Source organism: Balearica regulorum, chromosome 8, assembly GCF_011004875.1.
Source record: "Balearica regulorum gibbericeps isolate bBalReg1 chromosome 8, bBalReg1.pri, whole genome shotgun sequence".
In the NCBI taxonomy this organism is placed as follows: domain Eukaryota; kingdom Metazoa; phylum Chordata; class Aves; order Gruiformes; family Gruidae; genus Balearica; species Balearica regulorum.
In genome coordinates, this window is record NC_046191.1 from 19289767 (window position 1) to 19304066 (window position 14300).

A 14300-nucleotide genomic window follows, 5' to 3' on the forward strand; every position below is an offset into this window, starting at 1 on the left:
GTAAAGGATTTAGGCATGGTGTGGGGAGCAGTAGTTCCCATGTCTGTGCTTAGTATCTAACCATGGGTCAAGATCTCATACACATAAACATTATTTTAGCTTTAATGAATCAATACTGATGTATGTCATTTTTGTAATGATTTTTGGGTTTTGTACATTTTTAGAGATGCCCTCATCAAGATGAAGGATGTTTATGAAAAAAATCCCCAGATGGGTGATCCAGGCAGTTTGCAACCAAAATTAACTGAAACTATGAGCAACATGGACCGTCTTCGGATGGAAATACACAAGAACGAGGTTAGACTCTAAAACAATTCCTTGTAAAATGTAAATGAGTGATAAAAATGGTAATTTGCTATATGAGTTATAAATACAGCACCCAGAAAAGACTACTTGATTTAAGAAAGCACTCCTCATAGTTTTTTGTGGGGTGCCATATTTTCAGGTACATTTATCTAGCTAGACTAAGGATGTACATTATTTAAGAAGTAAACTGTTCAGAAGAATTTCTTGTTAATCACTTATTCTGAAATTCATATGTGATTAAAGATTATTTTTTTCCCTAAGACTAGTATGGAGTATAGGCTAAGCATTAGGTTCATGCTTCACATAAAGTAATTAGGAGACTTCAAGTGTGGGTGCAGTCTCTGTGTGGCTGTGTGCTGACAAGTAAACTGTATGCAGTTAAGTGCATTTGTTCAGTGGTACTTGCTGGTTTAGAATCAAGTTTTCTTTGACACCAGTTTTTGTCTTTTTTTTTTTTTTTTCCCCTAAGGCCTGGCTCTCTGAAGTTGAAGGTAAAGTAGCGGCCAGAAGCGACAGGCGGCACAGCAGTGATATCAACCACCTTGTAACACAAGGCAGAGAGAGGTCACTATTCTATCTCTACTGCTTTTATATCTTATGCTAGAATCGGGGCATCTGTTGTTACTTATCCTTTGAAACTTTATGTCCTTCTCAAGGAAGATCTTACTGGTTCTGAATTCTAGAGGTCACTTCATGTCATTATGGTAACATTAAAAAAAAAAGTGAGTCTAATTGAAACACCCACTCATATAGCAGCACCTTTTAAAGCTATCTCACTCCATTGCCTGACTCACCTGTTTTTCATGTTCTGTAGAGACAGGTATGTCAAATTCATGTTTGTTATGTAGCAGAATTCAATCCAAGCCTTTGTTAGATCAGTATTTTCAGAAAATCACGTCCAGCAGTAAATATAAAAACTGCTAACAGGCATTCCCAGTGATCCACAGTCTGCGCTTTCTGTGATGCATATACGTTCTGAGTTTTAGAGCTAAGAACTCTTCAGAGTCCTCACACTCCAATTATTGCATTATAGCCCTGAAGGGAGTTACACAGATGATGCAAATCAGGAAGTTCGAGGCCCAGCACAGCAACATGCACATTCAAATGAGTTTGATGATGAGTTTGAAGATGATGATCCGTTACCAGCTATAGGACATTGCAAGGCAATATATCCATTTGATGGTAAGGTTAACAACATACACTATGATTCCTTGACTGTAACGCATGGATAATTTGTTATGGAGAAGATAGGTAAAATGATTTAAAGTAAATTATCTGTATGAGCCACTAGTTGCTTATAAGATCAGTGGAAATATTTTATAAATCACTTTAATTCATGAGCAGTACTTTTGTGCTGTTTTAAGATAAATATTAGCACAATTATTGGCAAATATTCAGCTTTACAAATTGGACTAGGCTTTTGTCTGTAAGCCTGTTTGACCATATGTTCTCTTGCACAGATTTTTGGTTCTTCCTGTTTATGTATAATCTGGAAACTGTGCCCTGGGAAAAAGATGACTTAAAATTCTGACTGAACACTGAGACTTCTTTGCCTCTTGTTTTTCCCAGGTCATAATGAAGGCACTCTAGCAATGAAAGAAGGGGAAATTTTGTACATTATTGAGGAGGACAAAGGAGATGGGTGGACAAGAGCTCGAAGACATAATGGAGAGGAAGGCTATGTGCCAACATCATATATAGATGTAACGCTAGAGAAAAACAGCAAAGGTGCAGTAACCTATATCTAACAGTAAAGTGGCAGCTTTCAGTTGTACATTCCCCAGGGAAAATAGTGGAAAAATAGTAAGTTACACAGGTTCATGGAAAGCATTTAGAATATCAGAAGTCAGCAACGGTCTGTTGTTTGCAATGTGAGTTTGCTATAGTGTTTTTCAGAGATGACCACATTAAATTATGTATCTTACACTGGTCTGTAATTTTGACCAATGTCTTCTGCTTTGTTTAACTTATCTAGTGTTCCTGCTTTACCAAGCACTAAATCCAGTTCAGCTATTAAACTGAAAAAGACCAGGATTTCTGCTTGTTGTATAGAATACTTTGTTTTTATAGAAAAATTACTTAGTTTTAAAGATCTCTTAAGATTTACTGTTCCCACTTTCATGACTTAAACTATATGCTTAAAACAGAGCGTTTTTTCTTCTAATAACTAACTGAACTCAGTTACTGAAAATTATTAATTTCCTTCCTTAGCAAATACTTGGCAGCTTTCACTTCTTAAAAAGGAAAATATTTTCTGATTCTGAAAGCTCAACAAAAATACTCAGGAAAAAACATTACGATTAAGAAGGACAGAAAGTCCACTGACCTGCCTCTCTCCTTCCTTTTCAGTACTTAATGTAGAATGTTGTGTATTGGACACAACTTCATTGTTTTAACTCTAGATACCTTGAACAAACAAAAAAAAAGAGACCACATGTAATGCTTGATGTCTTACTGAAACCTCTCTCTGCTCCTGAAAAGGGAATGATGCTATATTCTTAATCTGTATGCCTGTAAGCTAAGTCTTTGAATTCTATCATGTTTAGTTTGAAATCACGGTCTTAAATGTGCAGTAATTCCCCTCACTGTTAAATCACTGAGGATTGGAAACTGCATTGCACTACTTGATTACTAGAAGAAAAACAAAAAAACTAATCTAAAAGATGTAGCTCGTATTTCTAATGAGAGTTTGTGGAATTAAGTACAAGGCTAATGTATAGCCACTGAGAATGGCCTGTTAGAACTGAGCACGCTTCTCTGTCTTCTAAAGGCCTTCAGTAACTTTGTTCTTTTCTTTTTCCTCTTGGACTGCAGGTTCCTGAAGCGGGTTTCTGAGAAAATGGGCGAGATCTTGAAGGAGGTTACATGCAGCTGCTGGGGGGGGTGGGGGGTGGGGGTGCTAGACTGGGAGGCCCAAGGGGAAAAGCTAGTTGCATGAATGCATGCAGACATACATTTAGTCACTAACATCTTAGCATCTCCATACATAGGTAAGGATATATTTACAAATTCTTCAATTTGTGCGGGAAAACAGAGTTCCATTACCAGAGTGAAAAAAAAGGCTACTGCTCCTAAAATTGCTTTATTTGCATTGTCCCAGGTTGTCCCAGATGCACAAACTATAGTTGTTTAGCTTGTGCTATGTTTTGGTTATCATCTCAATTACGCTCTTTTCCAACTCCTTTTAATTGGCAGTCATTTAGAACCATATGTCAGTTACCAGTCTGCCTGTGCCACCTCCATGCTCGCCATTAACCTCCTCCTGCATGCCTAGGACATTCAGGCATGTCTGCCTAACACTTTGCCATTGTTGCTTGTCTTATTTTGTAACAAATCATTTTGTTTAAGTATCCTCAGCACTAGAGTTTCATCCCAGTATCCATGTATGCTGCTATAACTATACCACTGCAACCATCATTACATTCCAGTTTTTGGCATAACTGATAAGAGACCATGATGTATTTGTGTTGATATGGGGAAATAACACATCTCAGCTCTAGCCTACGATGCAACCAATGAAACTTCTAGAACTGTGGTCCATCTTCAGCACATCAGTAACCTGTTGTGAGCACTGAGAACCTGGAACACCTCTGGAGAGAATTCACTGCTGCAAGCTAATGACTGTTTTCAGAAGTCAACTACTTGCCATTCAAATGCTGCCTTAAACTAGAGTGCCTAAATCTGTTGTTTGCCAACACTACCACTTACAGTATCCCACAAAGGGCTTTGTGTCTCAGCTCTTTTCACAGTGCTGCAGCTGCTGAGGTAGCCACGGTAGGTGTTTTCTAGAGCTCTACTTTACTGGATACATGGTACATCATGAATTTTATACATTGAAATGTGTATCTCCATTTGACATTAATATTTTTTTAAAATATTTTTATGGAAACTGTCTTTTAGTTTTTCACTATGAAGCTCCAATTTTAATTACTGCAGTGCTAGTCCATTTCCAGGTGATGCTTCATTGTATGGACCAGTTGAAATTTGAGTGATACTTTGTAATGATCTATGTGCACTTTTACTTGTAAACAATTGAAATTTGGATATGTTTATACGTGTAAATATAGTTGTCTGCAGTGCCCCTATTGCTTATGTTGTCTTGCCTCCTATTTGTAGCGCTATTAATAAATACATCATATCTGATTTATTAGAGTGATAAGAATTAGACTAGCAATGTTGGGGGGAGGGATACTTGTATCAAAGCAAGCTTGTCAACCCAGCCACCTGCTGTTTGGTGAAATGAAATACTACTCAAAACATCCTGTTTTTCTGGGGTCTGAAGCAATATTTGGATGCAGCAGTGCTGGATTCTTTTTTTTAATTTCAGTGTTATTAGGAACTGTACTACCAGTAAAACTGAATTTGAGTGACGTGTAGAGGTTTATTCCTTTTGTTATGTATACCACTATTACACAGCTTGACCTTGTGTATTATGGGGGCTATTAAACTCTACAGTTTAGATTTTTTGAGCTTGTATACAGGGTTATTTATATAATAATGTGACATTACTCAATACTGACAAAACTACGTGGGTAGTTTTTGGGTTTTGGGGGGTTTGTTGGTTTGGGGGTTTTGTTTTTGTTTTTTGTTTTGTTTTGTTCTTGTTTTTTTAAATCATGTGATCTGTGTATTTTCTGCTAAAGGGCCTGTGGTTTGCCTGGCTAATAGCCTTGCAGGTCAGTAATAACACTTCCTGGTAAAGGACTAAATGTTCTTTTCACGCTACTGTTTGTTTTTCTAAAACCAGGATTTGCTTCCTTTGGAGGCAGGTTGCTTTCATGAGGGATAGTGCAACTTGTATGAGGGTTATTAAACATAGGAAAAAGACATTTGTACTTGCACAGCTAGTTACAAATCACTTACTCTAAAATTCTGAATGTGAGTTGTCTTAAAGAATCTTACATTTTCCAGTAATTTTTAATCCTTTTTTTGTGCACATGTTGATTTCCTAAATGTTAAATGCTTTGTTTAAAAATAGTGTTCTCTGTTGAGAATATTTTCATGGAATAAAAAAATCTTTTCATGGTCTAATTGGCTTCCCCATTTGTCTTCTGTTAAGATTGACAGGGAGACTTTCAGCATGAGGTCTGTAATCTCTTGTTACAGTGATAGAACCTCTGCTATAATTTTAGATGGGAGAAACAGGTAATACCACTTCAGTGTTGGTTTTTTCATTAGGCTACTCAGATAATTTCAAATGCTATAAGTTAACATCTCCAGAAATAGGCTTACTGACAACAAGCACATGTAGCTCTAACTTAAATGTTCTTGCCTAAATGTTTATACAATTTCTGAAGATAATGCTTATACACCAAAGTGGCATTTGCTGCTAAAGCAATCTTTATACAAACACCATGCATGCTGATTTCCTATGAAAAGTGCTAACAGCTTATGCTTTGTCTTCATCCAAAGGAAGAAGAAAAAAAAAAACCCAACACACTACTTACCAAACTGATTCACCTCAGTAAATGAAACAAGTTTAATATATGCATACACCCACGTTTACTCATATCTGAAAGCATTTTAATTATCTGGATTGTTTGTTCTTCCCATTTCATCATTCATTCCTGGCAGCGTAGTTGTTGTGCAGGCTCCAGCAAAAGCCAAAGGACTACAGATGCTGTCTTAAAATAAAAAAAAGTTGTCCCAACACATACACAATTTTCTACTTTCATAGTGCAGTGATATTTGAGCCTCCTCACAGGTAAAGGATCATTTCTGCAACCTGCAGTATTTCTGTGATCTGCAAATATGCAAATTATTTTGCATAAAGATACACTTTAATTCACAATTCTATGCGCAGTGTTTTATATTCATTAAAGGGCTATTATACAACAAATTTTCTGCTATGTCACATACTTAATCTATCATTTTATTTACACTGTTTGCTTCATTTTAATATTAAGATGCCAATGCCCTTACTGGTAGGCATTATCAAAACATGGCAACTCTGGGGAAATACAGAAAACTGTAAGACTATCTTACAGGGATAACCTGACTGTTTAAAGAGTTCATTAAATGACTTGGTGACACAGTAAATAAATAATTTGTTTAGAAATCAGTAGTTTTAAAACAAGTGTGCATTGTGCAGTTAAAAGTTCTAAACATCTTGTGAAATGCAAGAAGTTTGTGCAGTATCAAATTGCCAAAAGAAAGCTAAGGTTAGTTCAAGTATATAATTTAAATGGTGTTTACAGACTTATATACTGAATTGTTCCACCTGCTTCACTGGAGAAGGTTCCAGTTTTCGGGAAAGTGCAGTTAAAATCTGTCTGAATTTCTTGTATCTTTCATTTTGATTAACTTGTGCTCCTTTGCTGCCCCAGAGCAATCTCATTTGAAATTCTGTCTTGAAGATTTCACTCATCTCTTCATCTGGCTGGAAACCTAGTAAGTAAAAAGAATCCCATAATATCAGCATCAGGAAGGTTTTATTCAGAAGAAATGGCTTTTAAACTGTATTCCCTCCAAATAAGCTTGAGTGTGCAGGGTTCCTTTTGCATAATGATTTTAACAAGCTAGTAAAACAGTGACAATCCTTTCCATCTGTGACATTTTAGTAGCACCACACAAATAGCTCTAGGGACAGGGGGAGAGGCTATCCTTTGCTCAGTTCTAATGGTATAGAATTGTCATTATAGCCTGACCTTAAATATAATTATACATGCTGCCTGCAGAAACACTTGGATTTCTCTCCCCTCCTTTTAACTTTTTCACTGCAAATTTAAAATACAAAGTCACATTATTAACATGTTGCTGCTTTCTGGCTGCAAGCAGACAAGATCTTGGTGTTGCATCTCATGCTGCTGTAAAAAATCCTATTATGGTGGGTGGTGGTTTATTCACAAAAGTCAGAGTAGGAAATTTTGAATTGTACAGAAGAGAGAAAGTTACCCTCAGTTCTTACTGTACTGCTATTCAGGTGCTAGAAGGGTCACCATATTAAGTCATGAGAACTTTGAATATTTTTAGCAAAAATATGTGCTCTATTGCTTATTGACGAACTATAGTGCTGCATAATTTACTGTCTGCTTTTACACAATACTGATGTTGTCCTCAGACTGAGTTTCCTGCAGGACATTTGCTAGTATCTCAACTTCCATGAAAGAGGAGAAGAATTTCTTGCACTGACTTATATTGGCACTGATGTGGAGACCTTCCTCTTCAGACATAACCCACACATTCAGTTTCTCCTACTAGTGCTCCATACCTTCCAGCATCCGTGCAGCAGTCAAGCTGTACATTTCTGCATTCTGTGCTATCTGACGAGCTGTGGCCAAGTGCTTGAGCATTATTTCGCAGCTTTGGTCGTTGCTTTCCCACAGGTCCACACCTTCAAAAATGACGGCATGTCGTTCCATCAGGGTAACAAGAGGCATCAACAGTGGCACAGTTATGTTGTGTGGAGCACTCATGGCCTCTGGGATAGAGTGTAACAAATCATATCATCAGACATTATAAAACCTGCTAATTGAAGAAGGTATTGTAACTGCAATATTCTTTTCAAAGTTGGAAACTAGTGTTGGTCTTCCATCTTCCAAATTAGCACCTTACCTCAGATACACCTGTCCTACCAGTTTCCAGTGAACTGGTTGGAGGAGAAGGCCAAATTAGTGTTGAAAAACTCTTATTTGGTACAGGAGAAGGCTCTGCTGAATTTTAAACACATTTAAAATCTGAGTCATTCCAATAAATTCTATGAGACTAAAAAATTTTCCTTCTCTACCCCTTCTCTTAGAGGAGTGTTCAGAAATGTTCTCTCCACCTTGCACCTCTTTGGAGACTAGAGCAGCAAAGAATCTGAATGCAGGAGCACCTGATGTGATCGGAGGAATTATCTGATTAGCCCATTCTTTGTATTGTATTTGAGGATTCACCCTCTGATCCAATAGGCAAAGCAAATAAAAAGCAAAATCTGCCAGAAGTAACTCTCCTCTGAGGAAGGAGGAGATTATTTTTTTCTGTCTATGAGGCATGATGCTGCAGTTTGGAGTCTGGATTTGCACAGAATGTTACATTCTGCATGGGTACATGCACACAAGCACATACTGATGTCTGGCTGGCAGACTGTTTCCTTCTATTTCATTGTCTTATACTGCATTATACAGGTTCATGTAGTCATTTTAACATACGATGCACAGCTGTCAAAACAGCAGCTGCCTCATCTCCCTGTGTAAGGAAGTCTGTAGTGGGAGAGTTAAAAAGCTAAATAGAAACCAGTGACACTCATACTCACTGTTCCACTCATCTTGTCCTTCATGCAAAGCTTTGCTAAACGGCTTCAGCTGTTTTTCATACATAATAGCTGTCTGGGTATAACGATGTCTTAGAGAGGTCCAGGTTTGATCTAACCTCGTGACCTGTTCATGCAAAATAGAGAATACCATTATTGACTCATAGCAGTGCACTTTTCCTGGCAATTGCTATGGAAGTTTTTGTTCTGATGATCTTTCTAGTCTTGAAGAACTTTTATAAATTAAATTAAATAAACCATCAAACAACTCCATGTTTTGGAACATCAAGAGAAACAGATTTTTTTACCTGTGGCATTTCCAGTGCTTTCATAATGGCAGAAAATGCATACAAATCCCCCAGTGAGTCCTTCAGCTCTACTGCGACTTGGATGATCCTGTTTAATGTTGCCGCTCTGTCTTCTAGATTTCCTGTGCAACCCAAGATATCTACAGCTATTCCTATTGCCATGGTATTGTGCCTGTAAGAAGTGAAACAATTTATACTAGTAGTTACAAAATATTAAATTAATAATACATTATGCTGTACATGCGTTCAGAGAAGATCAATTCAAAGATATATTTCAATATCTCGATGTGCCTAGCAAACTTGTTCTTTCCAATATCTTTGTATCAAGAGCAGTAATGCTATTATATGGAATATATATACATTGGCTTTGAATTTTTGTTTTAATAAATTTAATAAATTTTCCTAAGATATTACTACTATACAAAATTCTGCTCAAGCAATTAATTCTTGGGAAAATTGCCCCAATTCCCTTTGTCCTCCACACTCAAATCCTGGGACCTTCCCCTTAAATCTTAGCAACCAAACTACTGAATTCTGAATCAGAGAAGCACAAAAAGCTAGATCAGGGATAGAAGACCCTAATTGTTCCCCCTTAACTTTTGCAGAGGTTTTACAGAAAGCTTTGCCAATGATTTTTTCCTTTATTAAGTACTTTCCTAAGTTGCAGAAGGCAAGTGTTGTGTCTCTTCCACAACCCTGCTTTCAATACAATTCCCCTTTCCCTGTAGTACGTGCGTGGAGTTGCCCCATGACCTTAATGAATTTTTCCTATCTAAAAAGAAGCCATCTCACTAAATTATCTTCTGTACTCATGAATTCAGAAAACGGTACAGGAGAGCATTGAGGAAATGTAGAGTACAATGTGGCAATGCTCTGATCTTCTGGCCATCTGCCGTTAAAATGAGTAACAGAAACATTTACCTTTCAATTAAGTCAAGGCGCAGCTGGTGTCCATAAGGCAAGGTAATCAGTTCAAGACCGGAGCTCACTCCCATCATCCTCCTCATCTCTTCAGAAACTTCTAGTATTCTTGCCACCTGTCAAGTGCAAAAATTTGTGCATGAGTTTTGAAACTAACTTAAAAAAAAAGCCCTAGGCACATACAAGTCTTCCAGGTTAGTGCAGAGCATATAGAACTAAGTGCACAGCATGCAACATTAGAATACAGTAATCTAAGAAAAACTTAACTTCTACGCATTCAGTGCCTTACACAAAAAGACCAATAAAATATTTTTTTTGCATCATTCAGCCATCAGAAAACATATAAAAAGTGTGACTAAAATGCTTTATCAAGCTTCCATCCTCCACTTCCAGAAGGAGATTCATATGCGAGCTCTGGGAAACATGGTGCTTTCTTGGCCTGATCCTTGTCAGGGTGGCACTGCTCTTCAGCCCTACATACACATTTGCTTCGCCGCCTTAATTTCTAAAAAAGCCGACAACTCAGAATGTTTTTGGATTACACCACAGGGTCCGCATAAGGATTAATTAGTAAAAGGACTTTAGGGAGGACACTGAATGTCAAGTATCTAGTGGTCAGTATGTGAAAGCTGACATCCTCACCAATTTGTCTTTGCTTTTTAAACATACAGTATGAGGTACTGGTTATATCAATAACAATTATATATGCTAATTACAAGCAAACCCACACTACTATGATAATGAGAGATTATCTGCTAGCTTAAGACCTGCACATTGACACATTTACAAACCAATCTATCTGCTGTTTTCTGATGCACCCATCAGCAGGCTTAGTTGTGAAAAGATGAATGCAATATCTGGGCCACACAACAAGCCTCATTGGTATAAAATCTAGCACTGTAGGAAAACCTGTTTCACTTGGAGATGCAGGAGTGATATGAAGCCCCTGATTGCTACTCCTTCGACACAAGAAGCCTTCTCAGGCATGCAAGTGGCAGATATTCACTCCATCAATTACCATATGGGTGCTTCTTTCATTATTAGAAATGTCATTATTTAAAAGGAAAACTGAGCTACTGATGCCACACGAGAAGACCTACAAACTTCAGCCTTATCACCAATTTCAGTACAAAGCACTTACTCTGGTCCCAGTTCACACGCCAATCTCACTGTATCATGCAGTTCTTATCCAGCGCACTAGTGTGCAGCAAGTTACCAATGAACAACAGTCATTGGCTCTCAGCACTGTGAGATGAAGATAAAATAGACTTCTCGACACGTCCCAGCTAGTTACTGTTCCTGCTCCAAAATCCAAAAATCTGTTTCTGTAAAACACTCCAGTGACTCTTAACTGTACAGGCTCTCACACTTCCAAGCAGGCCAGTTTCCTTGGCCCCATTCCAAAGTTTGCAGGATTTAAAATAAGAAAACTAATAATGAGCTAATTTAATATATATATATATAAAAAAATAAACCCCCTTACTACTTCTCTAAGGTATGCATATCCTATGCCTTCAAGCAACATACTCTTTTAACAATATATTAAAAGACATTCTAGTTATTGTTACTAGGTTGATGGAGGAAAAGGTGAATTTTGAAACTAAAATGTTAGAGAATGCTCTTTCTACTCTTGGAACCATGGTAAAGAAGCCACAATCCATCACTTCTGAAAAGACCAAGCAGTTGTGCAGCCGAGTTTTTCTGAGTCACCAGCAGCCAACACTGCTACTGAGGAGGGAAGCTGTGGTTGCTGTTGGCAGGAACCCAGCAGCTGGCAGACACTCATGCATACTCATCCCACTGCTGCTCCAGTGACCTGCCCCCTTCCCAGACCTATGGTGTGAATCAGTGCAGCAGCAATAGCAGAGCACTACTGACATGTTTCTTCTGGAGCACCACCTTTCCCACTTCCCTTCTTGTCTGCAATGGAGTTGCCCACTAAGTAGCCATATGTGCTGCTTCTCAAGCTGCTCTTAAAAAAACCAACCAATTGAAATCCAACAAAGCCTCTGACACGTGGTTCCTGTAGCTGCTCCATGGCAGGTACAGCACTCAGTTGTCTCAGCAAAGTGGTGCAGATTCAACTGCAGTTGCATTTCTTTTATTACACAAATTCATCATCTCTTAAGATGACTTCTCCTGTGTTTCCAATATTTCTGATCTGATAGCTGATCTCCAAGCCCTGTCAGCTGAAAAAAGTCTATATTGTGAAAATAGTTTTTTGTGGTTTTACATCTTTCTAAACAATTCCACTAACAATACAGTTCTCTCATAGGAGAGAAATGCAGAAGTCCTGATAGCTATTTTTCCCACACCACCTATCCAGCTGTAAGACAGAGACTCAGACAAAGATTAGAAGAGCAGCTAGTTTTAGAAGTTTAAATATATTTAGTTCAATTGAACATCTTATATTATGTCCAGCAGTATGGCAACCACGTAATGTTTGTCTACTGTTTGCCCTTCCAAGCTAACTAGCTATTTCCTGTCACGAGTAGTTCTTTCCACAGTGTTTTACAGAGCACAGATAGCTCTTCCTCCAGTATAGAAGAAAGGCTGAATCACAGATATAGAGCAACTGATACAAGATTAGAGAGATGTATGGAACACTGAGAATTTGAGTCTGATGTCAAGGATAGTGTGAGATCTTTAATCCAAAGGATTTGTTAACATTCTTGTTCTTAAAAAAAAAAAAAAAAAAAAGCCCTAAAAATTCCTGCAAGCAAGTCAATACATTTATTACATTAGCCACAAATCTACCCATTAATCTTTTCAAATCAGTTCTGTAAAATGTCTAAACTTGCACGATATAAAATAAAATGCAAGAATTTTTTTTTACCTTGCAGTCCATTCTAAGAATATGCTGTGCAATAATCTTTGGATTGTTGCTGGTGAAAAGCTCCTTAACTCTTCTTAACATTGATGTTTCCAATGGCTTATTTTCAGGAGGAAGTAGTTTGGATTCAAAATCATTTGGTTTAAAACTAGACACCGTCTCAAAAACAGGTGCATAAAAGATGCTGTCTTCTTCAATCATCTCAGTTGAAGCTTCTGCAGAGTTCATTGTAGTGTCATCTTCCAGGATCAAATAGTTTGTTTCAGAGTTCCTGAATGAGTGTGTTCCCCTCTCCTTTCGTGTCAGATGTTCCACATAGCTGTTCTTCTGACATAAATGTTGTTTTGTTGCTGCAGGATCCCTGGCAGGGCTTAGTTCACAATAGTGTCCTTCTGAACTGTGGGAAGCTAAAGGAGAATCTGGGGGCTTCATCTGGGATGCTTTGCTGGGTTTAGGTGGAGGCTTCAGGCAGAGCTGACTGTCTGATCCTCTAAGAGCTTCCCCTACTTGTGACTCAGAGGTGACTTTCTGAACAACTGTGGGGCTTAGAGAAGGTTCACTGCCTGTTCTAAATGCAGGAGAGGTTAGACAGGAGTCTGCATCTGCTTCAGGTAATCGAGATGGATGTCTTGAACCTGCAGGGGAAAATGGTATTTTAGAAGGCCAAAACATATACAATTCCTGATGCCTGTCCCAGGGTTCATCTCTTAATGCCACTTCCTGAGGAAAATATTGTCATATCATGTCAAGTATTTGCTGACAAAAATGTATATGAAATTATATTTTGAGGAATGAGCTAACCAGCAAATTCCATTCACTTGCTGATCCTCCCAAAATCCCAAATACACAGAACAGCTGCACCATAATATTATTCTGTGGTAATGCTGACAATAATTCTAGTTCCTGCTGCATACATAGGCTATACTGTCAGAGCTGGATAGTCTCCATGGCTTGGAATAGGAGGTTTCTTTGTAACCTGATCTAGGCTATAAAAACAGAAACTTCCAGCCACACCACATAGCAGATGAGTCATTTCTGAGAATGACAAGTTTGAGATGAAAGAAAAGCTTCCCAAAGACAAGCCTGAACCTGCAATAAGGTATGGAAGGAATTAATTTCAAGGATGCTAATCTTTTTGCTAAACAGTAGTTGATTTGAAGAGCTGGAGAGACACATGCATATACTTCTGTGCCTCATCCTGTACTCAATGCATATGCAAACCTTGGCATTCAACCTAGGAATGAACCCTCTATCAGACATTCTCAACCCGCAGTTCTCAAGTGCATTTGCTGGCATCTACAGCAAAATGGCCAGTTGCATCATGTGGGCTTTACTGGTTGTTTCCCAGCTGGCTCTCAATTTATGCAGACAACAAAATCTGCAAATCACAGCCTGTGACCACTGATAATCAGTATGATACCAGAACCTGCTTGGAGGACCCCATGACAAAGTGCACAGCAGTAGTCTTCAGGTTAACTATTACAGTACCAAAAGAAAAGTTTTTGCAGCCATGGGTTGGAATAAGATGATCAATTCAACTACTGGTGAACAGAAACTTGTTTTATGAATGTCTGTCCATCCCACTGTTAACAGGAGGACACCCTATCAAAATACAGTCTCGCTATACAAATACTTAATATTAACTTTGTCTTGAGAAGCCTTTCCACAATAGGCACTATAAATTTTAACAGCTACCATA

The 14300-nt window shown here is 38.1% G+C and overlaps 2 protein-coding genes across 11 annotated transcripts in view; one reads left to right on the forward strand and one right to left on the reverse strand.

The window, feature by feature from the left end:
• FNBP1L (formin binding protein 1 like) overlaps window positions 1–5337 on the forward strand; it is a 61525-nt gene extending 56188 nt beyond the window's left edge. For 5 of the 7 annotated variants that reach the window (XM_075759949.1, XM_075759952.1, XM_075759946.1 and 2 more), the window contains 4 exons: window positions 165–297; window positions 776–870; window positions 1340–1488; window positions 1876–3114. In XM_075759949.1, the coding sequence (XP_075616064.1) occupies window positions 165–297; window positions 776–870; window positions 1340–1488; window positions 1876–2054 (556 nt within the window). In that variant the 3' untranslated portion in view covers window positions 2055–3114. The other 2 variants (XM_075759948.1, XM_075759951.1) reach the window with 1 other exon arrangement.
• BCAR3 (BCAR3 adaptor protein, NSP family member) overlaps window positions 4908–14300 on the reverse strand; it is a 61567-nt gene continuing 52174 nt past the window's right edge. For all 4 annotated transcript variants that reach the window (XM_075759941.1, XM_075759942.1, XM_075759945.1 and 1 more), the window contains 6 exons: window positions 12605–13236; window positions 9769–9884; window positions 8848–9019; window positions 8543–8666; window positions 7517–7726; window positions 4908–6693 (listed from right to left, as the gene is read on the reverse strand). In XM_075759941.1, coding sequence (XP_075616056.1) covers window positions 6506–6693; window positions 7517–7726; window positions 8543–8666; window positions 8848–9019; window positions 9769–9884; window positions 12605–13236 — 1442 coding nt within the window. In that variant the 3' untranslated portion in view covers window positions 4908–6505. The remainder of the gene's footprint in view (window positions 6694–7516; window positions 7727–8542; window positions 8667–8847; window positions 9020–9768; window positions 9885–12604; window positions 13237–14300) is intronic.